This window comes from Calonectris borealis, chromosome 10 (genome assembly GCF_964195595.1).
Source record: "Calonectris borealis chromosome 10, bCalBor7.hap1.2, whole genome shotgun sequence".
NCBI classification, from domain to species: domain Eukaryota; kingdom Metazoa; phylum Chordata; class Aves; order Procellariiformes; family Procellariidae; genus Calonectris; species Calonectris borealis.
Window position 1 is genome coordinate 7220730 of NC_134321.1, and position 24300 is coordinate 7245029.

The 24300-nt window shown below is 46.8% G+C and overlaps 1 protein-coding gene across 1 annotated transcript in view; it reads right to left on the reverse strand.

The window, feature by feature from the left end:
* The window catches only part of LOC142086109 (monocarboxylate transporter 2-like), a 53170-nt gene that overhangs the window by 19909 nt on the left and 8961 nt on the right, over positions 1–24300 (reverse strand). The window contains exons 3-4 of the mRNA XM_075158677.1: positions 19590–19743; positions 19005–19262 (exon numbers count right to left, since the gene is read on the reverse strand). Coding sequence (XP_075014778.1) covers positions 19005–19221 — 217 coding nt within the window. The 5' untranslated portion in view covers positions 19222–19262; positions 19590–19743. The remainder of the gene's footprint in view (positions 1–19004; positions 19263–19589; positions 19744–24300) is intronic.

Below are 24300 nucleotides of genomic sequence, written 5' to 3' on the forward strand. Positions count from 1 at the left end.
AATGGTTTTAAACTAAAAGAGGGTAGATTCAGACTAGATATAAGGAAGACATTTTTTACAGTGAGGGCGGTGAAACCCTGGCACAGGCTGCCCAGAGAGGTGGTAGATGCCCTATCCCTGGGAACATTCAAGGTCAGGTTGGACGGGTCTCTGAGCAACCTGATCTAGTTGAAGATGTCCCTGCCCATGGCAGGGGGTTGGACTAGGTGATCTTTAAAGGTCCCTTCCAACCCAAACCATTCTACGATTCTATGAAGCAGAGAGAGCTGACGCATGATACATTACTGCAAATATTGCCTGTCCTCCCCTCCTCTCCCTCTCCTCTCTCGTAGCCCTCACTCAGCACTAAGGGTTGATGAAGAAGGTGCTCGTGTCATTTCAAACACCCGCAGGTAACTGAGGCATCCCACGGGGTGGTCAGACGCAACACAGGACCAGAGGACACAAGTGCTGGATTCCCTGGAAAGACCAGCGAGCAGCCGGCTGCGCACCGCAGATCCGCACTGCATCCCCACGGGCTGAGCATCTCCAAATGCAATCCGTGCCCAGGTACTGACTCTTTTATTTCTCTGCTAAGCCAAGTTATAGAGAATGATGGGAAGCCCATAGTGCAACCACCCAAGCATAACTCACAAGGATAACCCCTTCACTTTGTAGGAGTGAAGCCACTCGTGTGGGAACTCACAGGCTTGGGGCTCTGGGTTTCTTAAAGTACAAGAAAAAGCCCCAGCACGTGCTGCGGCAGCTCATTTCTCAGCAGCAGGGGATGAAAACAGTAGCAACAGCAGATGAGCTCAGTATCTGCAAAAGGACACGTGCCTTGCCGAGATTATTTCTTAAACCGGACAACAGCCCCGTAGGATGCTCCACACAGGCAACCTGCTCTCATGCAAACACCTCTCTTCCCCTGCCCAGCCATTTGGGACTCACACACAGAAAATCTACTGCAAAATGCTGAGCAATGCACAATTTTGCCAGGCACCCCCAACACCGAGCTTTTAGCAGGTAAAGCCTCCACCAGTCAGGGCACGTCCTTCATATCAGGCAATGTCTGAGCCAAAACTGGCTTGCAGAGAGCTTGCACCTCCTGAAGCCTGGCCTGGACTCTGTTACCCACTTGCTGCTTGTCTTTGAAAAAAACCCACATCTCCCTTCCCGTGCCTCAGTTTCCCATTGTAGTGCTGTGGTACTTCACAACTATTTGCAAGCACTTGGGATGGGTGGAGAGCCCTGGGTGAGGTCTTCTGGAGGCGGAGAAGGTTTTGATGAAGTTTGGACTAGACCAGAAGAGAACATTGGCAGTTTTGATTAAGTTAAAAACTGCAGAATCAAACTCATTATTAATATAGCTTTACGCCACTGCATGTTGTAAGGTGCTTTCTAAACCTGTCACTGCAATTTATCATGCTAGCAGCGTAATAAAATACAGCTATAAAATTTTGGATTAAATGTTCAAGGTCAACGGTCGACTTTCAACTTCCCAATCTCTTCCTTGCTGCTTTAGCAGATGCTCTATTAAGCAGTTACGAGCTCTGGGAGAAAGTTTCTTTGGAGAAAAGACTCAGTTGTGAAGCATCTCCAGAATTAAATCTTCAGACATTTCATCCAATTACAAAACAATAAATAATAAATAACAAGAGTAATAAACACTGGCTGGCTTCAGGATAAGGCTTTTGCTTCAGAAACGTTCTCATTTTTCTTCTGTTTGCAAAAGGTGGCTCTCTGCTCCTGTCTTTGCAAAACAGACAGAAGGTGATTCTCTAATTTTAGTAGAAATTTGGATCTATAAGAACAGCACCCTGGAGATTTTGGGGACAGTATTACAGCAGCGTATAGCGAGACTGAGACTGAGACTCCACGGCACTACATACTGAATAAAAACAATGTATGGTCCTGATGCAACTTAGCTTTTTATGTATGAAGGGGCAACAGAAGCAGCACATATTTACATCTACAAAGTGTATACAAACATGCACAAGGCTTAGCAGCACAGCAATTGCAAAAGAAAGAGTGAGATTCTTCAAAATGAGGGGGGAAAAAAGGTCACATGTCTCCTGCTCTAGCCCCAGCTATTCGAGCTTATCAGCTGAAATGACTCTGTGTCAGGATCTGGTCTCTGAGTTTCACTCAGATGACTTCTGTTGTTCCATTACAGTGATGAAAGGAGCGCTTTGGACACACAGTCACCATAAAAAAAAACCCTGAAAATGCAGATACTGTCCTAGCTATTAAATTATTCTCTCTATTCTGGCACACGTGCCAGAAAGCCGGCTCATTGTTCAAACTCTAACAGTTGGCTATAATCAAAGACATTACTTCTTCCCACGATCCTTACCTCTCTTATAGCCCTGGAGGAGACTGTAACAGCTACAAGAACATTGCTGCTATTAAATTAGTAGCATCAGTATTTCTTATTTTTAGAATGTTTGGCTGCTTCCCCTGATGCTGAATAGGGCAACTAAATTACTAGCAAATTAATATTGCTTATCTTTTCTTTCCTGGGAGCTCAATTGCCTCCTGCTTTCTCTGGGTAACAGTTATCTCTGGGGACTGATCTGTGGCCTAGCTTGAAATGTGTCACCCTTAAACATGGGAAAAGGGCAGCTCAGTTTGGTGGTGTGAGCACGATGCAGGCACATGGCCCAAGTCAGGAGGCGTGAAGGCCAAAGGCTTTCGTTTTTGCAATTATATTATTTAAGATTGTCTCCTTGAACAAAACCCATCCCTGCCCATGAGGCAAGACCTTGGGAGCCTTGGACTTGTGTTGGCATAGCAAAGTCCAAGGAGGCAGTTTGCAAAAGGAAACCCTGCCAAGGACATGCATTAGCACGACGGGTGCCCTACGATGCTCCACATTTTGACAATGTTGGTGTGTCCTTGTCACCCCCGGAGCCTGATACCTGGGAGCTGAGCTGCCGCTGAAGAAACCTTTAGGGAAGGATGGTGGCATCTCCCCTGGTCCCTTATGGACAGATCCTGATTCCTTTTCTTTACAACCAGCAAAGACTCTGCTCCGTAATACTTTTGCTGTTTGGGGTAAGGAACGAGCTCTTCGCACACGACCAGAAAAAAAAGTAGAAACATTGCAAAACAGAAATCCTTCTTTATCAGATTGACAGGGTTTCACCCTGCAGGATTTGGTCAGAGAAAAGCAATGTTCCCTTGTGCTCCTCACTCGCCATCTCCCGGTTTGCCCTCCGCGACTGGAAGCGTGGAATTGCTGAACATGAACACTGGCGAGAACTACAAGTACCCTATCATAAAGTCCAGGCTATCTACTTTACTGCACACTAATCTGTTTTACTACTTGTATTACAGTGACAGAACTGTTTTCTGCAACCTAGTTCAGATTAAGAAACTGGGGGATAAGATACATTAAAACTTCTGCAATATATATTGCCAGAGCCTCGGCTGGTGTAAAACAGCTTCCTAGGGGAATTAAGCAAAAAGCAGAGGGCAGAAACAGTCTCGGCTGCTGATTTTTCAGCCTTAGTCTGAAAAACTGGCACTGCTCTGGTGCTACAAGCCAAAGCCTCAGGTGGTCACTGTAAATCCGCATCCATGCTGTCAAAGTCAACAGAGCTACTCCAGTAGAGATTTGGGTTAGTTCATGCGAGCATTTTCAGAAAATATGCTTCATTTGCATTATTTACGAGATGCAAACATAAGCTCTGTGACACAGTAAGCAGCACAGCCCACACCAACGAGCGTGCCAAGGAAATGAGGGACTGTCTCCTGAGGAGGTTTGCAAACAAAAGCTGTTGTCAGTGAGAGCATCAGCCCCTCCGCGCCCTGCCAAGGCTGCCCTCAGCTCCCGGGGACGGGAGCGGGGGACATCCCTGTGCTGGGATGCCAGCCTGGCTGCCCTGAGTCCTGGCTCCGAGAGCCACGGCACAGCCCGGAGATGTGGCCGAACACCGGGGAGGGGACAGCGATGCTACAGCCTTTCCCTGAAGCCAACTGAGCAAACAGCGGAGCCTGTGCACTCTTGAGGAAAGCTTTTGATCTACATGGCCACCTTCCAAATCACTGCAGCTGAAGCAGGGGGAAGGGGTGGAAGTGAGGCAAGTTTGGAGCTTTCCTTTCGTGGCTGTGATGCCCACGCCTGACACCAGCAAATGCACCACTTGGCCCCTCCAGCCCCCCAGGACCCGGGGCCTGACGCCTGGCGTCGGGGACGCTCAGTGCACCCGGCGTGGTTCCTGCGCGGCTGTAGCCCACCCGCCCCTGCACCTCCACGCAGGCTGTGACAGTTCTGCCTCGCCACTGATTTGGGAAAGGAAGGGAAGGAATGGACAAGCCAAGGCGATAATTACCTGGTTTAGTAACTCTACTAGTTACTCAGGACTACGTCAAAAGCTTACTTTGGCATATTTAGAATGTCTTTTTTTCAGAAAAGTTTAGCAAAAATCCGGTGTTAAACTATTTTCTAGTTTTTCAGCAAAGTAAATCGAGCTTTGCCGCACGGGCATCCTAACAGCTCGAACAGGCACCGCAGCAGAGCAAGACTTTGGCAGCTCACAGGAGCCAGTGCCCCGTTCTTCTAATGAGAATTTCCAAATCACTGAAGTCGTTCATAAGTCAAACCCGCTCTGGCGTTAAATGCCTAATCAATCAAATTAGATGTGTTAAATACGCTCTTGGGCACGTGTGTTTCATTTGCTCCAGGTTCTGCAAATTCCCACCGCAGCCCTGTCTGCAGCCACGGAGCGACTCGGCGTCTCAGCCTGGATCGCTGCGGAGAGAGGGGTGATCAAACAAGCATAAATCTTATTCAAGAGCAGAGGAGAGGAGGGGAGGACTATTAAATGGACATAACTCTAAGCAACTGCAAAGCAAGTGGGAAGCTACAAAGGTACAATCACCTGCAATTAAGTCTAACAGTGCCCAGTTGTATCATCGCCATATTACTGTATAATAGCATAAGGGAGGGTAAAGTTAAAGCTCCTTGCAAAAAGGCAGGAGACGCTCAGTTAATTGGGATAAAAATCCACTACAACATCCCAGGTACAGAGCACACGGCACTGGCTTGAACACTTGGAGAGAAAGAGAAGAAGGTGGGTTGGAAAGTCTGCAGACGCGGAAGGCAGAGGCAATCAGAGCAGCATTCCACCTGCTCCAGCGCCAGCTTGTTGGCCATGACCTGCACCCCGAGAGGCACAAGGCCCCCATCTACACCCCTGTGAGCAACTTCAGGCGCTGGCAGGCGCAGGGTTAATCTGCAGAGCATGCTCCTCACTTGGTCACGGTCAGGCACGAAGCATCTCTTCCACACCAGAGGGTGGGGGGACACGTTTTTATTGGAAAACAAAGCACAGATGGCAACAACCCACAGAGGCAGCCAGGGAGCCTACAGGTAGCTACCGTGGCGCATTTATTGCAGCGTTACGGGACAGGCGATGGGCTATCGCCTCAGCACATGGCAGTCTGCGAAGGGACATGATTTTTGGGGCCGCTCCATCAAGGTCTCCCCTCACCCCATGGCAGAGCAGGGTTTCCCACTGCTTCACTGGGGATGATGGTGGTTGAAATCATAAGATCATCATCACGGTGCCTTGAGTCCCAGCTAACATCTACCCAAGACTGAGCGCAATGGAAGAAACAGCATTTCCCCAGGAAGAAGGCTTGCACTGTATGATGCCCTGAGCTACTGGGAGGACAGAGAGAAACGTGTTAGGGACCCAGCCATCAGGAGAGCAGCGGTCCCTGCTCTCCATGGGACACATTTAGCACACTCACTTATATTAAAACCCCAACCACAGCCTTCCCAATAAGTGATATCCTAATTTTAGTACCAGACCATGAAACTTACAGCAGCCTCCACTCATTAACATACTTTTGGTACCACATATTAGCCATCTCTCTTTGACTTCCAAACAGCAGCTTCCTAGACACTCATCTGTAGGCAACTGAACACGCCAAAGGCACGGGCTGCCTACTTTTCCTTTTTTTCCCACCTGACTGCTTCAGAGACATTCCACATAATTTACCCCAGCCCTTTAAAACAACATTTAAGTAGCATCTAAATGATAAGTGGTCCTTTTGCCTGCCTCCCCACGGCAGTGTTTCCCTCCCCTACCACAACCCACTTGCTCCTGTTCAGCCTATTCAGAGCCCGACTGTTTCCTTTTCACTGCAGACTGCTTATTGATATTGCTGGAGCTGAGGCAAAAGTGCTTTTCTCTGCATTTAGTAACAAGCCCCAGTGGAAATCTATCCCAAAGCCGCACTGCTCCCCAGGGCTCAGGCTCAGCATCCCATCAGGGAGGTCAAGGGGGTGGCCTGGGACAACGGCACTGGCTTAAGCGGAGGATTTCTCTTTCTAAATCACTGCTTGGATTTTGCCCTCAAAGTGCTCCATTTGTGGGTTCTCAAATAGGAACTCAGCCCTCACAGAGCTACCCTCCGTGGGACCAAGCCTTTGCAGAGGGTTACAACAGAGTGGATTACAATAGGCTCTGATTCAAGCATCACTTCCACTTTACAAACCTTTACAAAGCATCTTTACTTTCATTACCAACTGCGCTCTCCAAAAAGCACTACAGGGCATTATTAAGGGGAAAAAAATGCCTTTTTAAAAACAAAGAATATTTTCAGAATTGCTTTAATAGCCAGGATAAATATTGATGAAGTTTCCTGCAATTACAAAGCATGGTTCCTGTCTACCTCCCATTGCAGATTTAATCAAAGGCAGCCCAAGTTTTTCATTGAGTCATGAAAGTGATATCAAAATCATAAAAAAAGAGCGAAGTTATATGCACTGCTCTGCAACTGATAAGAATGATTATCTCTGGCAATTTCATTGCTGTAATTATATGCTGCCACAATAAACAAGCAGCTACTCCGTTTATTGCTCCACTCCACGCTCACCTTTGGCTGAAACCCAGACCCAGCTATTTCACACCAGCCCGCGGCTGGCAGCGTGGCCAGGGAAGGGGATGCAGCAGTGGGACACACCGTGCAGCTCAGCCTCTGGTGCGCAGAGGATCCTGCACCCCTTTACAAAAGCTCCCACGTAACACCCTGCCCATATTAGTGAAACGAGCCCTATTTTGAAAAGCAGCGAAGGTGCTGCAAACCCAGCTGAAATAAAGGGGATGTCAGCACCAAACTGGTCACAGACCACATTTTCAAAGGCATTTGGAGTCCCCCACAGGCCAAAAAGGCACCCAGAGGGGTCAAAAGACGAATTCGGAAGGCACCAGGCCTGTTTGAAAATCCCAACCAACACCAATTTATCTCCGAAAAACTGCCCTTTAGCCCCTTTAGGCTCCACATATGATTTGTTTCCCTGAACGACATTGGCAACATGATCAGACAATAAACCTGTTGATAGTGCCCGTGCAGATGGACACTGCTGCTTTCCCTGTACGCTGGCCCGGAGCGGAGATTTCTGACTTATTTCTGCTTTTACAACACCGCGCCGCAGGGGCTGGTGCAGGTTTACTCACCTGCACCGTACGTCGTGGCCAACATGATCGAGGAGACCCACGCGATCTCGCTATAGGACGTGCCAAAGAAATCCTGGATTTCTTTGAAGAAGATGGCTACGCCTTTGGGGAAGGCGTACGCAAAGCCGATAGAAATGAAAGCGCCGAAAACCACCACCCAGCCCCAGCCGCCGTCCGGCGGGCCGGGGGCTCGCCCCGCGTTAGCAGGGGGTGCCATGGCCGGGCTGTGCGAGTGGGAAGCCCTGAAAAACAAAGTGCAAAGGCGCAGAGTCAGTCCCGGAGATGCTGTTCCCCCAGATCCCCGGTCTGCAGTGACGGCATTGCCCCAACGCGGGTTCAATCTAGTTATTTATTTCTAACGTCACACCCCACCCCTGCCGTTTTGTTTTGCCATTTAATGCAAAGAATATCAGCTATACGGAATAATGCACCTGGCATCCGTACGGGGGCTGGGGCAGAGCGGGACGGTACCAGAAATGCCCCGTGGAGGTGGATAAGATTAGAAACGGCGGCTCCAACCCAGCGCACCGCCCCACTCGCGTGTGCCCGGACCCCCTCCGCAAGGCAGGCTGGGCCGCAGCCCCCGGACACGCGTGGGACCCCGCACCCCCCACGCGGCAGCACCCACCTGCCGGAGCGCGGCGCGACCACTGACCCCCCCCCCGCGGCCGCCGGGACGGGACGGGGCGGGGGAGCCGCCCGCACCGCCCCACGCGGGACCGGCCCGCCTCGGCCCGGCTCCCACCCCGCCCCGGCAGCCGGGACACAGACCGAGCCTCCTTCCTCCGGGGTTTACACACCTTTCTGCTTTTCCCTTTTTCCCCCTTGTTTTTCCTCGCCCCCCCCCCCCCCCCCCCCAAGCCGAGACGCTGCGGGAGGCAGCAGCAGCAGCACCCAGCCACCCCGTGGGCGTTAATTAAACCATTATTTCAATGGAAATTATTAATCTTTTTCCTCCCTGTGTTTCCACCAGCATCCCAGCTCTTTTCTCTTCCTTACAAAGTTGCAGGCTGCTCTCCTGTCCCCCTACCCCTACATCATGGCAGACTTGTGCCCTTGTCCGCCCGCTGTTTATGTTCACCAATTTGCTGTATATTCTAGTTGTTATGTTCAAGTCTGCTTGGGGAAACGTTAGCAGTGTTTGCTCTTGCTGGAAAGTTGCAGTTTTGCTACCAGACATGCATCTTGCTCAACCTGGCCTCCCCCTGCCTTAAGTAACAGCCCCAATTTTGGGGAAATTCATATGGAGATGGCAGGTGGGTGTCAGCACCCTGTTGCCTCCCGCTCTGCCTCCAGCCTCCTGGGAGAGGGAGAGCTTCTTCCCTCCATGAAGATTGGGGTATGATTTGGGCAGATTTTACGAATCGTTTTGGCAAAAGACATTTTGCCTGCAAATCAATTACACTACCTGCGTTGCAAATATGGCTCTTTATTCCCAGTTCCTCTAAGCAGAGCTTCCATTGCCCCTCGGCTTCTCTGCATGTTAAGACTCAGACCAACTCCTCCCTAATCTCCGATACAGCTGTATTTAGTCTGTTTTCAAAAAACAAGCCACACTAGTTAGGTGTGTGGAAATCAGCTGGTTTTAAAATCTGCATTTAAACACTGCTGCTGTTCATATTTTTCTTTCCTCCTCTTCTGCTTGAGCCGAACGCCATCCATGCGGCGATGGCGCAGGGGGCAGTGGGCTTCCCCCTCCCGCTCCGCCTGAGGCAGGAGGTCCCTGCTTGCCCGCATGGGAATGCCGGCAGCCCTTCCCAGATAGTCCAGGAAAGAACAAATCCCTGCGCTCATGAGGGGCTCTGTAAGGCTTTGCCACCGTCCCGTCTCACACCCTTCTGGGCCTGTACAGAAGGGAGCTCTTGGGGAGCTCGTCCCTCCCCAAGGACATGGGGAGACAAAGCTTGCTGGCTGGGCTGCTGTTTCTTCTCTAATTTGGAATTACATTTTAATAGCGGTACCACTTTTGGTTCGGGTACAAACATGTCAATCTCTAACAGAACTAGGAGCTCCCTGCCTCCCTATCTCCACCCTCCCTCCAATGCTCCCAAAACAGACCCTGTGTTACTGTAAATCCCATTTTTCTACATATGTAATTAAGCAATAATGGAAAGGGGGGAAAAAAATCAGTGCCTTGCTCAGAAATTTTCCTGGCACTATCTAGAACTTTAAAGATCTCCTTATAACACCTCTGTAAGATGTTTTATTACTCCTACTTCTTTCTTCCTATAAAACTGAGTAAACTTAAAACGACCAGACGACCTTTACTCTCAGTGCAGGGTCACAGCATGATGACCTGGAGAGTTTTGTTTTGGTCCAGCCCAGACCCACTTTATGGGCCGTAAGGATACCTGCTTTTACTGCGTCGCTTGTACGATGTACAGTCCTGCACGCACAAGGGCGCAGGGTGCAGCGGCGGGCAGTCTGCCGTGGCAGGAGACAATTAAAGTCTCTTCAGTATGAAAACCCTGTCTGCAGCTGAACAAGGGGGTGGCCAAGGGGACAGGGCTGTTTGCTTCTATTTTGCTACAGAGGGATGAGGGTTTGGATTAGCGGAGTTTTTCTAATAAACGGGAATTAAGTTTGTTTCAGCAGCTGGTTTCTGTGTTTTGGACCAAATCCAAATAAACGTACCTGAGGTTGAACTTGGGCACATCCTTAGCATCAGTGCGGAGGGCGGAGAGGGCAGGTGGAAACCCCTGGGAGTAGAGGGATGGAGAAGCAGCTACAACTCCAGCCATGACCTCGGCTGGAAGATGGGACAGTTTCCCTCTGCAGAAATGCTAAATTTGGTGTAATATTGAAGAATTTCCTCTGCAGCAAACCCTGGCATGACACCTTCTGGGTAAATGTTCACACAAACTGGTGGCAAATGCCAAACTAAAGCGGGAAACCAGTTACAGCAGGAGATATTGGGGGGGAACAAATTAGTTCTGAAGATGTCTGAAATCGATTACTCTTTGCCCTCGTGTCGCTGCTCTGAAGAGATGCTCACAAACAAAGCACGACAGCCTGAGGGTGGAAGGAGGGACTGACAGCAGAAATCCTGGGCTTACGAGGTCAAAAAGGACTTCCTAGCAATTTGGGGAGACTTGGGCTCATCTCATAGCAGCTGCCTATGTGAGTGCTCCCCCTCCGTTTCGGAGCAGAGCCCCCCCAGAGCCGGGCTCCGCTTACTCATCCACAGACAGCAGACGCTTCCTGGAGGGCAGGTTTTTTAATTTGTTGGCAAGCGGCAACAAAATTGATTAAAATTGCAAAATACCTTTTCAAATGACTCATTTCCCTGTCGCAGTCCTCCATGTAAATAAGGGACTGCTATTGTATTCCCAGCGCTCCACTCCAGAGCTGTTGAAAAAAAGAGGGGCAAGGGGGGAAGAGGGGATGGGAGCCAGGCAGAACCTGAAACTCTTCCTCTCTCCCCAAAAGGGCCCATTTTCCAATCTTTGCAAAGCTTTCCATGACAGTTCCCATAGATATTTTAAGTCATGATTTTTAAATCAAAAGAACAAACGTCCTTCACTTACTGAAGTCCAAGGTTGGATAAACAATATTTAAAATATAAGGTCACCAAAAAAAAAAGTGACTAGTGTTGGCAACTTCAGTGTTTTTCTTTTCCTGCAAAAAAAAAAAAAAAAAAAAAAAAAGAGGAAAAAAAAAACCTGGGCTCCTCTGAGAATGGAAAGCATTTCTATTTATTCTCAGTGGACCACTTTGGTATTTGGAAAGAATTTTGTTCGAAGCCTTTTTTACGCAAGGCATTTTATTGCAGCCAAAGGTAGGAGCTACAACTCTATAACCCCAACAGTGTTTTTCCTTCATTGAGTCTTTGAAAGTCAATTAAAGGCTTTTGAAATTGCTTCCACATTAAAGAAAAAAATCCATTCCTAGCTCTGCTGCATCAAAACAGCATCACGTAAGCGAGCACCTAAAGAGGAAAATCTGTACTTCTTTAAAGCGGCTGTGATTCTCACTGCCACGGCATACCCGCATTTCTCAAAACTATTCTATTGTCATTTTCCGTTTGCTCATAAAATGCATCAGCAATGAAATCTAATCCATAACCACGGTTAAAATGGAGCTTCTGAATTTATGAATAAGATTATAAGCAGCAATTGTCCGCAAAACCGAAGGGCTGGCCCCTGTGGCCCAGGATGGGATACCGTTACTTTCCTCAGTGCAATCTGTCTTAGGAGAGAGATATCCCAGTCCTCCGAAAATAGGCCCACACATCTATTTTTCTAATAATATTCTTAACTTTTTCCAAGGGATCAGTCCATACTAATACAGATTATTATAGCATCATAGAATCATAGAATGGTTTGGGTTGGAAGGGACCTTAAAGATCATCCAGCTCCAGCCCCCCTGCCATGGGCAGGGACATCTTCAACTAGACCAGGTTGCTCAAAGCCCCGTCCAGCCTGGCCTTGAACACTTCCAGGGATGGGGCATCCAGAACTTCTTTGGGCAACCTGTTCCACTGCCTCACCACCCTCCTGGTGAAGAACTTGGGAAAAGGTTTGAATTCAGCAAAATTCTTGGCTCTGGACCCCAACCAGATGCAATCACAAACTGCAAGCCTGGGGACAGATCGATAGTTCCCTCCACGGTGAGTGCAGAACTACCCTTATCCCCCTGCGCTCTCCTCACCGCTGAGCGTGACTGGGTTGATACAACACATTCCTCAGTGTTTAGCCACAAGACCTCCAGTATTCAGGGATTTACCACTAATATTTTCATGCTCGAGGTTTTAATTAAAGGGAACCTAACTCTGCCCAGCAGCTCCCGGGGCGCTGAGCAGCAGGAGGGATGCGGGCAGCACCCCACCAATGCAGCACCCGTGCATGCTCCCAATAGGGCATGTGGGTCAAGTGCGGTCAATCTGCATCCCTTCACATCCCTATGGGTATTTTAGGGAGACCTTTAATTTCCACACAGCCTCTCTACAGCTGTGTGGGATGCTCTGCTGCAGGCAGAGCCACCAGCCCCACTCGTCCCTGCGCTTGGCGGTGGGGTGACACCACGCGGAGCCAAGGGACATTGGTGCTGGTGGTGCTGGGAACCACCTGGGATTCCATTTCCACCGAGTCGTGTTTTACAAGGGGGTCAAGGAGAGGTCAAAACCGAAAGTTATGAAATGTCAAACTTGCTTTTTGCTAAGCCCCAATATTAATAGCGCGGAGGCCAGGCAGGCAGAGGGATTCATACGACATGAAATAATTCTCTCCAGAGCTGGCAAACCTCTTAGATGGCTCCAGCCCTGCGTCCGTGCCGTAAACCAGCCAGGTGCATGAAGTATCGCTGCTGGATGTGCTGATTTCCTGGAGATCATAAAATAAACCAAGCAGTGACATCACTTCTTCTGTTTTTCCCCTGTTGCAGAAGTTTAATCAGCAGCCCAAACCAAAACATTTGTGTTGGTAAAAAGACGGCTACAATTAATCTAAATCTAATAACTGGAATGTTTTCACTGGGGAATTAAAACAAATTATTCCTTTGCTATTGCATCTTCTTCTCATTTACATTTTAATCCCAGTAGGATCTTGTTCTGTTATATTTGGAAAATGACTGTATAGAAAGGGAAAAACAACATGTCTGAAATACTCAAAGATGCATGGAGAATTCAGCTATTAACTTTAATGGCAGATGTCTGGCAATGCCAAGTCCTGAATGATTGAAAATTAGTACAAATACTGTGGGTTTTTCTCCAAACATCGCTGGATGCAGAGCCTGGTGGCATTTCAGATTGTGCACACAAACACGGGCAAACAAACAGCTGGGGCAGAAGGTTGTGTTGAAGGTGCAATTACACATTAGCCAGAGCAGAGCAAGTCACTCTTTCATTTGTACCGAAAGTAAAGGGGACCCTTTCCTGCAGGACACAGCGTGCAGAGAGAAACATCTGTGTTCCCACCCTGCAATTCTCCACTCCCAGACTCCAGCCCTGTTTTCCTTGCTGCGAGGTTTTACCACAGGATAATGAGTTCTTACCTTTTTGCTCAAGGTAGACACATAGTGAAGAAAGGCACTTTTGTGTTGCCAATGTAAAATCAGTACCGTATCCCGTCTTATTCCAATTTGCCTTAGCTATTTTGTCTACCTGTTCTTGTTTTGAAGCAAAAGCACACAAAATAATAAAGCACTTACTTACATTTCTGCCCCGTTAAGGATGGGAAGTCCTTGTAAACACAAACCATGTCACACAGGTACCACCCTGTGGATCCCCAATGCCTGTCAGGGACTACCTGATCCCACCGGAGACACCTGGTTACACCAACAACAGAGGCAGCAGCTTCCTCCACCCCAGAGCATCTTCTGCCACTTTCAGCCAACTTAGAGTCACTGCAAAATCCCAGTTTTACTTAAAATAATTCTTTTCATGTGATCCTGTGCATCCCTTCACTTACAAAGATGTGAAATGATGGTAATGTACTAGAAAGGCAGCAACAAAGGATTTATCCTTGGAGTTGTTTCCAAGTGCACTGTTTGCCCCTGCCTTGAGTTACCCCAACACATATTCCACATGATGCCCACTAAGTATCCTAGACCTGTTTGCTTATGATGCTACTTTACTACGTTTTTCACCCTGAATTTAGCTGATATTCACAAGGTCACAGCTTGCAAACATGGAGAGAGTTTCTGGGTGGTGGATGTACCGTCCATGTACTGCAGCCCAAGCGTGTGGGCTTGGACTCACCTCCACTGAGCCCACGGGTCTCCTGTGGCTTCTGATGGAAATATTTGTGTGAGGGTTTCCTTACTCATTTCAGTGAAAAGGAACCAGGTTAGCAAAAATCTGCAGTTTAGAACTGTCAAAACTAATCCAACGAATTGTGACTGCAGGGTCCAAACACATCCAGCCCTTCCACAAGCACTTCTCCAAGGCATGGCCCTATGCAGTTGTGGCACAGCTGGGTCCAGAAGACCACCACTGTCTCCAGCCCATCTCCAAAGCTGTCCTGCCACAAATAAACTCTCAAGTAGTTGTCAACAGGGCAGAACGAGGATCACCTGCCTCAGGGCTGTCTGAATAACCCTTCAACGAGGTGGAGAGCTTTAAATCTCATTAAACCCTCCCGATGTTTGGGAGAGGAGAGATTTTACAGGGATGGCATGAAGAGGGAGTCCCACTCCAGAACAGCAGAAAGCTGGCACTGCACGGCGTGGGCTGAGGCTGAATTGAGGGTCAGCAGCCCCTTGGCTTGGGGACAGGGGAACGTCACGCTGGTTTGCAGGTAGTCTCTGGGACACCGTTGTTTGCAGATCATAGTACTCTGAGCCATTACAAATGCAGGTATTTTCCCAAAAAAATTAACCCCACCTCACCCAAGTTTTCAAGGTATTAGAGGGATAGTAAATTAAAGCTACAGAAAACTATCATAAAGAGTTCTCTGGGGCTTTGTTGGGTTTTTTTTTTTCCTCCCATCAAATAAAACTGTTGTGACAAGTGATCGTAACTCCATGAGGGCTTCTGCTCTTGAAGAAACCCCAAGAAACCTTCCTCTAGGACTGTAGCATTCTGGGAGCAGTTACTGCTGTTTGCTGCATATATGTAGGCACCTTCGATTTGCTCCGAGGACAAGGACGCACCAAGCAGAAGCCAATTTTGGCTGACACGGCACAGCTCTCGTCACCAGTGAGGCTGCTAGACACTGCAAGAGAGCGGGTGGGAAGCAGGGCTGCAGGATAAAGCCTGCAGCCACTCTGCGCATAACCGGCTCCTCTTCAGGGGACGGAGGAAACCCAGCAAGCTCCTTCACTACCTTTCAAATGTAGTTAAATGCTGGGTACAGAAACAAGAAACAGAATCAAACATGGGAAGAGATTAGTTCATGAATCACGCGCTGTGGCTAGCTGCGTATAACCCTCCGTGCCCTTAACACAGGGTGATGCAACACACAATATTACTGTAGGTAAACTCAGCCGGGCTCCTGTGCCTGCATTTTCTCTGTTGCTTTGCCCTTCTGGCTGACCGTTGTCCAGCAGATCAAGCACGATGCTTTTGTATTAACTTTCAAGGTCTTACACAGATTGTTCTTTAGGAGCTTGTTGAACTTTTGACACTGTACATCCATGTTACCCCACAAGATCAAAAAGAAGAGACTTTTGGTCCGAGTGTAGTATTTGCTCAAGCTTGCTGTAATCCCGGGTTTACAGACTGACCTTCCCAAGAGCCCCCTAAGCGCCACAGAAATGACTCCTCCTAAGACAGGTTTCAAAGATGCACCTATTATCTAGGTCGTGTTTTTAGGGCACTCCATCACTTAACAGTCCTTTGTGAAAGCGAGTGTTTAGACACAGAATTAATTTCTAAAATTTCATTCAGTTCTCAGCCCCCTTTCCTAAATACCGTGCTTGTGGCTGAAGTTTTCCAGGCTTCTAGTGCTAGAGATCAGCAGATCAAACTTCGCAGCTGAAAGATGAAATCCTGGCTCCACTAAAGGCGATGGCAAGGTGCCTGCTGACTTAAGTGCAGCCAAAGTTTCACCCAGAAACAATACTCAATGTTAATGTTTGTTGAAGCCTTTTTTTTTTTTCAATTACTTTAGTGCAAAGAAACACATGCTGTCCTAAAAGGCTGCTTTGTAAACAGTTAGCTGTAGCATTTCTGAGTATTGTAAAACTAAAATTAGTGTTTAAAGGCGTAATTCTCCCTGAAGGGATCCCCTACATGCCCTCAAACACTCTGGGCAGCCTTTGCTGATGCTTTCCTCCTCTCTCAAACACAGTGTGCACCGGATGCTACAGAATTGTTCTAGATTTATGCTGGTGGAGCTGAAAGGAAGATCAAACTGAGTATTCAATTACTTATGCACTCAAAGATATTTATTCCCCAGATGAAACTCCTAAATCTGTTATTATTGCCATTCCCTCTTCCATTATTATTAGCATGCTGCTGCTTTCAGATCTATGGAGATGTCAACACCATTTACTGGAAACAACAACTGAAAGATGAGAACATGACAGGGAAATGTTCAGAATTATTAATCATTCGCAAGAACAGAGGAGATGATAATTGATCTTCCTTAATTCTAGAAGAGTCTATAATCGTTACACAGGGATTCTTGCTAAGACTTTGTATTCAAGATCTATTTCTTTCATAATTTTTTTTTTTTAACCCAGATGCTACAGTGATTTAAAAGCTGAGTGAGGTGAAGAGCAACGGCTGCCACACCACGGGACAGACCCCTAGAGAGGAAAGGTGCTCATGCAGCAACACACACAAGTGTTTGCGAAAGGTGGGACAGGCAGGACCCCCCTGCCAGCACTGACTTCTTAGCCCAAAGTCTGTGTAAAGGTAAATGCAATGCTGAGAAGGAAAATTCATCTTGCTTCACAGCATCTCGTATTTTCCTGCTTACGGGGACACCCTGCTGTTGTTACACGCGACATCTGGGAAAGTCAGGCGCTTGCACTCGGCTGTAGCTTATAATGATAGCTCTGCAGTAATAAGAGTTCATAAAAGTCTGTATTTAAAGGTGGGAAGATCAATGATGAAAACCACAGGTTTTATACTGTCACGGCTTCTTCCCATGGAAAACAAAAAGCCAGAAATCTCAACCAATCCGAGACACCTCTAATGTTCGGTGCTCAGTTGCAGACGTCCAGTTTTCAGGGGGCCTGAACAGCCACCCCGAGGACACGAGCCCTCCGGCAGCCCCACACAGCCCAAATCGCTTTTCAGTCTCTCGCTCAGACCCCGTTAGCCCTTCTCAGCTCCTGACATGAAACCACCAGAGCCAAACAGCAGCCACAGGGTACACATTCATTGTTACAAGGGGAAATAGGTGCTCAGTAGAGCTGCTGATTTAATAACCCTGGAAGTGAACCTTTCTGTCCATCTGCAGCAGGGACCGTAGCCCAAAGAGCCCAACGAAGCCTCCTCGCTGCCCGGCCGCTCAACTCCAGCCAGACCCGAGAAGGCTCTTTCTGCAAGCAGGGAAGCAACTCACCCCTCACACCTCGCTGGCCATGCACATCCCCAACCCCGAGCGTGCCAGTCAGCCCCGCGGGGCTAGCGACGTCGGTACCTGTCCGCCGGGAACGGGCCGAGACCAACTGCTGGCCCCCGGGCAGTGGGAGCCTTTGATCTCCCTTGACAAGGGCTGGATTGGAATGGGTAAGTAAAAAGTCGCTTGCTCCCGTGCCAGCTTTCCAAGGCACGCAGTCACCTTGGGAATCGCACGCTCAGTAACACTAGGCAAGAGCTGTCGAAAGAGTAAGTCAGAGGTTGTCCACGGAGTCACAGGCATTGCTCAGGGCACTGACAGCGCGACCGTGTATCACTGTCCCGAGTGCCTTACAGACATTTTCTCCTTTCACCTTAATCCAACCCATATCAGATGACAAAACAACTCTTCTTTTATTGCCATGTAAAACCAGTTCCTAAAGTACATGAGATGAGTATGCGCGACTTCTGTACACAGGGTGTACCCTGACATTTGTAGTGCATGACCCAGGAAGCCTCCAAACCCCACCGTCCTGAGGGCGAGGGGGTACCCAGAGGATCCCTCCATCTACGACTTGTTTGTAATAGTCTTTCCCAAAGCGTGTGTCATGACCTTGTTTGAGAAGAATACAGGTTTGGGTAGATGTGAGTCGGTGTGGCTATTCTTGTGTTCTCAAGTGTTAATCCTTTTACGTTTGACCCTTGCAAAACAAGCTAAGAAGAACCAAGAGTCTGCTAAGAGCCCAGCAATAACCTCCAGCAGCTGAACCTGACGGGCATCAGCAACCTAAAAGCAAGATGGTCCTCTACTAACCATTAACAGCAAGATACACACCAGCTACTCAGATCAAAGTGGCAGACTGATACCCGGCATCAGTATCTGAGGCAAACATCCCTCTGAATATCCACTTGGTGATTTCATTAGGAGGACAAGCAATACCTTCCCATAACCTTTGCACAACAGCAACTTTTGCAGCCGAGGTGCAAGTACTCAGTGAACGTCTTAACTTGAAGTAACCAGTGGACACACTTGTCCTTTCAGAAAGATTCTGCGGAGAGAAATCTAAAACATCATCCCTTAATAAATGACTTGCAGCAAGATTTTAGCAACAGAATTAGGGAATATTTAAAAAAATATACATACTATCTCAAGATTTACATGCATGTATGCCATGCCTGTTCATCAGCAAAACTTCAGGTTTCAAGCTTGAGCATCTTCTCTACAATCATGAGTGCAAGAAATACTTTTTTTGTTTCAAAAAGAAAGTCAAGAATATGAACAGAACAAAAGATGCAATATTAAATGTGCCAAAATAACTGTCCAAGACTCAAATAATTCCACCACGGCCAAGCCTCCACTCACACATAGCAAGATTTCTGATAAAATAACAAGAATTGGTGACATCGTATATGTTGTCAATAAAATACTCAGCAGTACTGGTTTTCTCTGTTTTGCCAATGTACATCATCAGAAAACAGAGTGCCAAACTTGCAGTTAGAGCTTTCCAAGAACTTTCTGAAAGGAATATATTCTCCCCTCCCCTTTTGGTGTAGAGATCTGACCTCCTCTTTTCCAAAGACAGACACAGCCTTGCTTCACTTACCTCCTCCGTAGGTGGTAGCACACATGATGGACGTTATCCAGGCGATCTGGCTGTACGAGACGCTGTAAACAGCCCGGAGCTCTTTAAAGTAGATTGTGAAAGCTTTAGGAAAGGTATATGCAAACCCAATTGAGATGGAGGCTCCGAACACCACTGCCCACCCCCATCCGCCGTCAGGGGGTACGTAGCCCAGGTCTGAAGGGGCTGGAGGAGACATGGTCAATCCAGATTTCAGAGCAAAATCCACTTCCCGGTGTCCTGCAGAGCAAAGGATATGTGTGTTTTACAGAATATGCATATCGTGTAATCAGGCATCATTTTAAAATGTAGTAAAATAATTTAGAGGTACAGAGGATCACCCACTCTTGAAGCCTTGATCTTTTTACAGTTTTATTTTTCAATTCTAACACAACCAAAATCACCCTTCCCTCTCCAAAAACCCTGTCCAGCCCTTCCACCTGTATTTTAAATACACATCCGCAAAACACTCCCATGGCTTCCGTATTCAGGGAGGGACCTCATTCAGAACTGAAGTTAATGCCTCCATTTTCTCTTCCACATCCAGCCGGTAGCTCGGTGTCTCACCTCGGGAGATGGCTTCTGTAGGTTGCCCTGTCACAGTTGCTCAGCCCGTCCCTCCGGAGAGAAGCAGATGCCACAGCTGTACCGTTTTTAGGGTAAACGCTTCATTGTGTATTTTTCAGATGTGGGTGGAAAACCTTATGATTTCAAGTTATCCCTGCTTAAAAGAATAATTCCCATTACGTGAGCAGCAGGCGATGGGCCCCACAGGGCATCCAGCTCCCCTGTTCTGCAGGGGGACGAGGCCCTCTTGGGTGCTCGCTTCCCCCGAGCCAACAAGCAAACTGCGAGCAAGCGCTCGCAAAAAGAGGCTGAAGTTCCTTCCTACTTAGGGGCAGCAATTCCTCTTGTGCCTGGCGCCTGCCAGGTTAGCAGATTATGCTCAGGAGCAACACAGATCAAAGAGGGCATTCACTCATTTGCATTCTTCCCATTTTCCCTGGCCATTAAAATAAAATGAGGGTAAAAAGAAAAAAAGTAAAACCTAGGTGCCTCTCAGGAGTTAACCCACAAGTCTCCTCTCAAGGTCAAGATATTAAATCAGAGGGAAGAGGAGAAGGTCCCACAGCAAAGGGTGCCAGGTGGGTACACCTGCATCTTGCGGATAAAACATGGTTTATTGCCTTTCTATACTGCAAACTCAGAAGCAAGGAAAGCTGATAGGAAAAGGCATCATCAGAGCTAACGGGAAGGAGCAGACCCAGATATCAGCTGGACACATTTTGCTGAACCTCAGAGGTAATAGTCAGCTAACTAGGGACAGAGCGACCTTTGCTTATCTTGCAAAAAAAAAGGAAAAAAACACCATGGGAAAAGTACAGTGTAATTTGCATCTATTTGAGAGTCCACTGCCTCTTCAGAGATGCAGTTTGGATTCAAACTAGGAGGGCACTACTGGAACAGCAGAGAAAAAACTAATATTTTAAACTAGTGATGTGCCTACAGATATACTGCTGAATTCGTGCTTTATTTCATCTACTTTTACAGCTGTTAAGTGATAACACTAACACGGGCCCTTACGCTGCAGGCTTCAAGCCCCCCCTCTGTCTGGACAACAGTTGCACGTGCAGTAGACAGAGACACGTTATCTCCCCTCTAACCTCAGCAGCATGCTGGGGCACCCCCAGGTTGTGAATTGAACACACAGCGTTACGACAAGGAGCTGAAAGCCAGTTCAAGAACACTGCATAAACACGAGATCTGGTTTGTAAACTCTCAAACTGCCTTAAGCATTTTTTCCCCGCTCCTCTCATGAAGACGTTGTCCCAGAGCCTCCCACTTCTGTTGTTAATAACACACCATCTAACTCAAGTTTATCTACTTCTACTTTATAATGTTTTTGTGCTGATGGCGTTATACAGCTCAAAGGCTTTCTCCTCTTCCCTGGTGTTATCCTCTGATGGTTTTACCGAGAGTAATCATATCTTTTTTAGCCTCTACTTCACCTAGGTAAAGAAGCTGTATTTTTCCCCTCTCCTTAACAAGGACTATGGGAACAGAGAACCTACCTTCCCCTGGTGACCCGTGTCCACACCACCCATCATCTTGGTGGCAACTAAAGGTGGTGAAAGGGAAAATAGCCCCAACCCATATCACATTGCTTTTGGACGAGATTTCCAGATACATCAGGAAATATAAGGATGAGTTTAGGAAGCCCTTTGCAAAATACTTATCAGACCTCCATTGAAAGTTTTCAGTTCCCCCCCTCAAAGGTAATTGTTGCTTTTTTCCTATCATAACCTTTCTTCACTGTCTTTTTTTTTTTATGAGAGACTGAGACTGTTCACCTCCTTTTACATTTTATTTAAGGGAATTTATGTAAGCCCATGCTCAGTGTTGCAAAGGCATCACCGCTAGTTCTGGTGGCCCTCAGAGGTTACGCTGGAGAAAGATCACCACACGTCAGTCTCATTCTCACCCTCCTCCCTTGGCATCCACTACCAGCCACTGCGGGCACGAAGGACTTGTGGTCAGATCCAGCCTAAGAGCACATCGCGATTGCATCGCGCACGTGGCTGCAAGCTTTGCTCCACCGAGCCCCCCGTTGTTGAGTTTTCTGAAATTTCATTGCTACATCAAGAGAAGGCCAACTAAGAAATCTTTTACAAGAATAAAATAATAAATAATAATGAAAATGTCCTGTTACACTATGAGGGATGCTATGTTATAATTACAGCAGCAAGGAAGATTGCACTTGCAAACTTTCTCCTGTTCTGATATTAAGTAATAAAATGGTCTGATAGAAATTTGTGGAACATCATTATTTTTTTCATTACAGGCATCCAGAATATATGGAACAAGTTATTCTGATGCAGAATCTATTATCCTCCATCATCTAAGTTTTTCCATAGAAAAAAATAATTGTCTTTTAGAATTATATTAACTACACTTCATTACAGTAAGGTGGGATTTTAAAAGAAAACCCAAGAGTAATAGTGGTGATGTTGGAATAACTGTCCATTGACAAGATGTTCAAGAGCTTTTATTACTTATCAAATATGCATTTCATTGCACTTTTTTCCATTTATGGTTATTCTACCCAATTTAGGCCATTCAAATATTATGGAGAATACCAAGCTCCCAAAAATATTGACATATTCTAGAGGTTCTGAAATTAGACAAAATAAAATTGATTAAGGGGTGAGCATAGTGAGGACATGTTTCTTTATTTAACGTTATGTTTGGTATTCACAATCTACCAAAGTTTAGGATATGCAAAAATTCTCAGGCACCTGAAATGAAAATCTTTTTTGGCAGTCCTTTAAAAAGGTTGAGCCTGAACTTTAAATATATTTTCAGGGATTAACAAGAAAGGTTATTTTTTATTACCACCAATTCATTCTGCTTGTAAAACTGTGACTAATTGTACACCACTTTTAAAAGTCTTACATTACGAATATATTTGTTCATTTAATTTCATTTTCTGTTTAATGGGAGATTTATTGAGAAGACATTAGCACAAAATCAGATTATGGTATCAAGTTCATTGTCTAGCTTTTCTATATCAAGGCTAATTCTTACATAATACAGAAAACCAAAGAGAGGAACTGAAGTTAAATGAAAACGTAGTGTACACTAAAAAATAAAAATCATATCAGTTGACTCTTACTTTCCTGACTGTAAAACAAGGCTTCTAGAGGCTAACTTGGAGGAACCGAACTTTAGGGATTATTTTAACAGTTTAATAGCCTGAGCAATGAACAGACAGCAAGGTGATACATTCACATTCTCTCCTCATTTCTCCTGTGGCACCCCCATGGTTTGTGGGGACATCAGCACTAAGGAGGGCCCAGAACCATTCTCTCGTGGGGCATTACCCCTTCGATTACCACCCTCTTAGCCGTGTCTTTGTCACCTTAAAGTTTCTCTGCACCAGCCCCCCCATCTTCTTCTACAGGTTTGCTCTTAATTTCCATGTGGCATCATAGCAGCTCCTTCTCCAATATTCACTTCAAGGAAAACTTTCACCTTTTGATTTTCCGTTTTAATGACTGTTCTCTAAACTGTTTGATGTCCTCTGGGAAGCCCTTCTTCTCTTATGTCAATGCCCATTTACCTCCAGGACCACGCTTGGTTTTTCCCCCTCAATACTGTTCAGGCCCTGCCACACTACTGAAGTAAAATTAAAGACCTATAATTTTCCAGGCATACTTAAATGAATGGAGATACTACATTGATATTCTCCAGTTGCATTGTGCGTGGAATTTCATTTGTCAGCTCTGTGAGATCACCTCATCTCACCCCATCCTTGACAGGTTTTATCTTTGCTTTACCCAGAGAGCATTGAAACCCCCACCTCTTTACTCCCCTTTTTATTGTAGCAGAGGAAAATCCTGAGAGCTGCCTTTGTATAGCCATGGCTGACTCAAATTCACTTGTAGGCTCTCTCATTTTACCCTATTTCCTTTTTGTGCAGTTAAACATGTCTGGACTTCCCACTTCTCCATCCACTATTCCCTACAGGCTTCCTGCTTTATTCCTGTTACTTTTTTAGAGTTGGTTATTCATTGGTCACATCTGGAGCTTCTTTATCCACTATTCTTCCTTTCTCTTTAGGAAACTGGCTGAGGTTACTATCAACAACTTCAAAATAAAGAAATTCCACGTCCCCTGCACAATCAAGGCCCTTACGTCTCAATCCAGTTGATACTACCAGCTTTTTTCCTTAATTTATTGAACTTTTGTCTTTTGGAACCAACACATACAATCACAGTCCTCCATTCTGTAAGCCAAACAAACTGGGGACTGTTCTTGGACTGACTATACAATTATTTTCTACAATATTTGTTTTATTTGGTTGAGGGGTTTTTTGTTGTTAAATGAGAGCACTATGACAAATCAAAACCAAGTCTAATACAGCTTCACCTGTTGATCCAAGGACTCCCTGGTGCCAAGTTGCCCTCAACCCAAGCAAGCCACCACGCACCGGACATACAAACTCACTAACCGCCATTCAGTGGGACTGCTCTCTCTTCGGCAGAGGTGGGTACCACTCGGACTCCCCTCCCTGTGGCACTCCGGTTGCTGGCTCCCCTGGCAGCGACCAGCTCGGCTTTTAAAGCCATCTGCTGAACGCTTCCCCCACCTCAGCTGCAGCTGAGATCAAAGGTTGAGATCAGAGGCTGTATCCTCAGATGCAAGACCTTTCCGTAACTTGCAACACCCTCTGCCACCCAACCCCTCGAGTTACATCCAAAGGCAACCGCATCCCTCA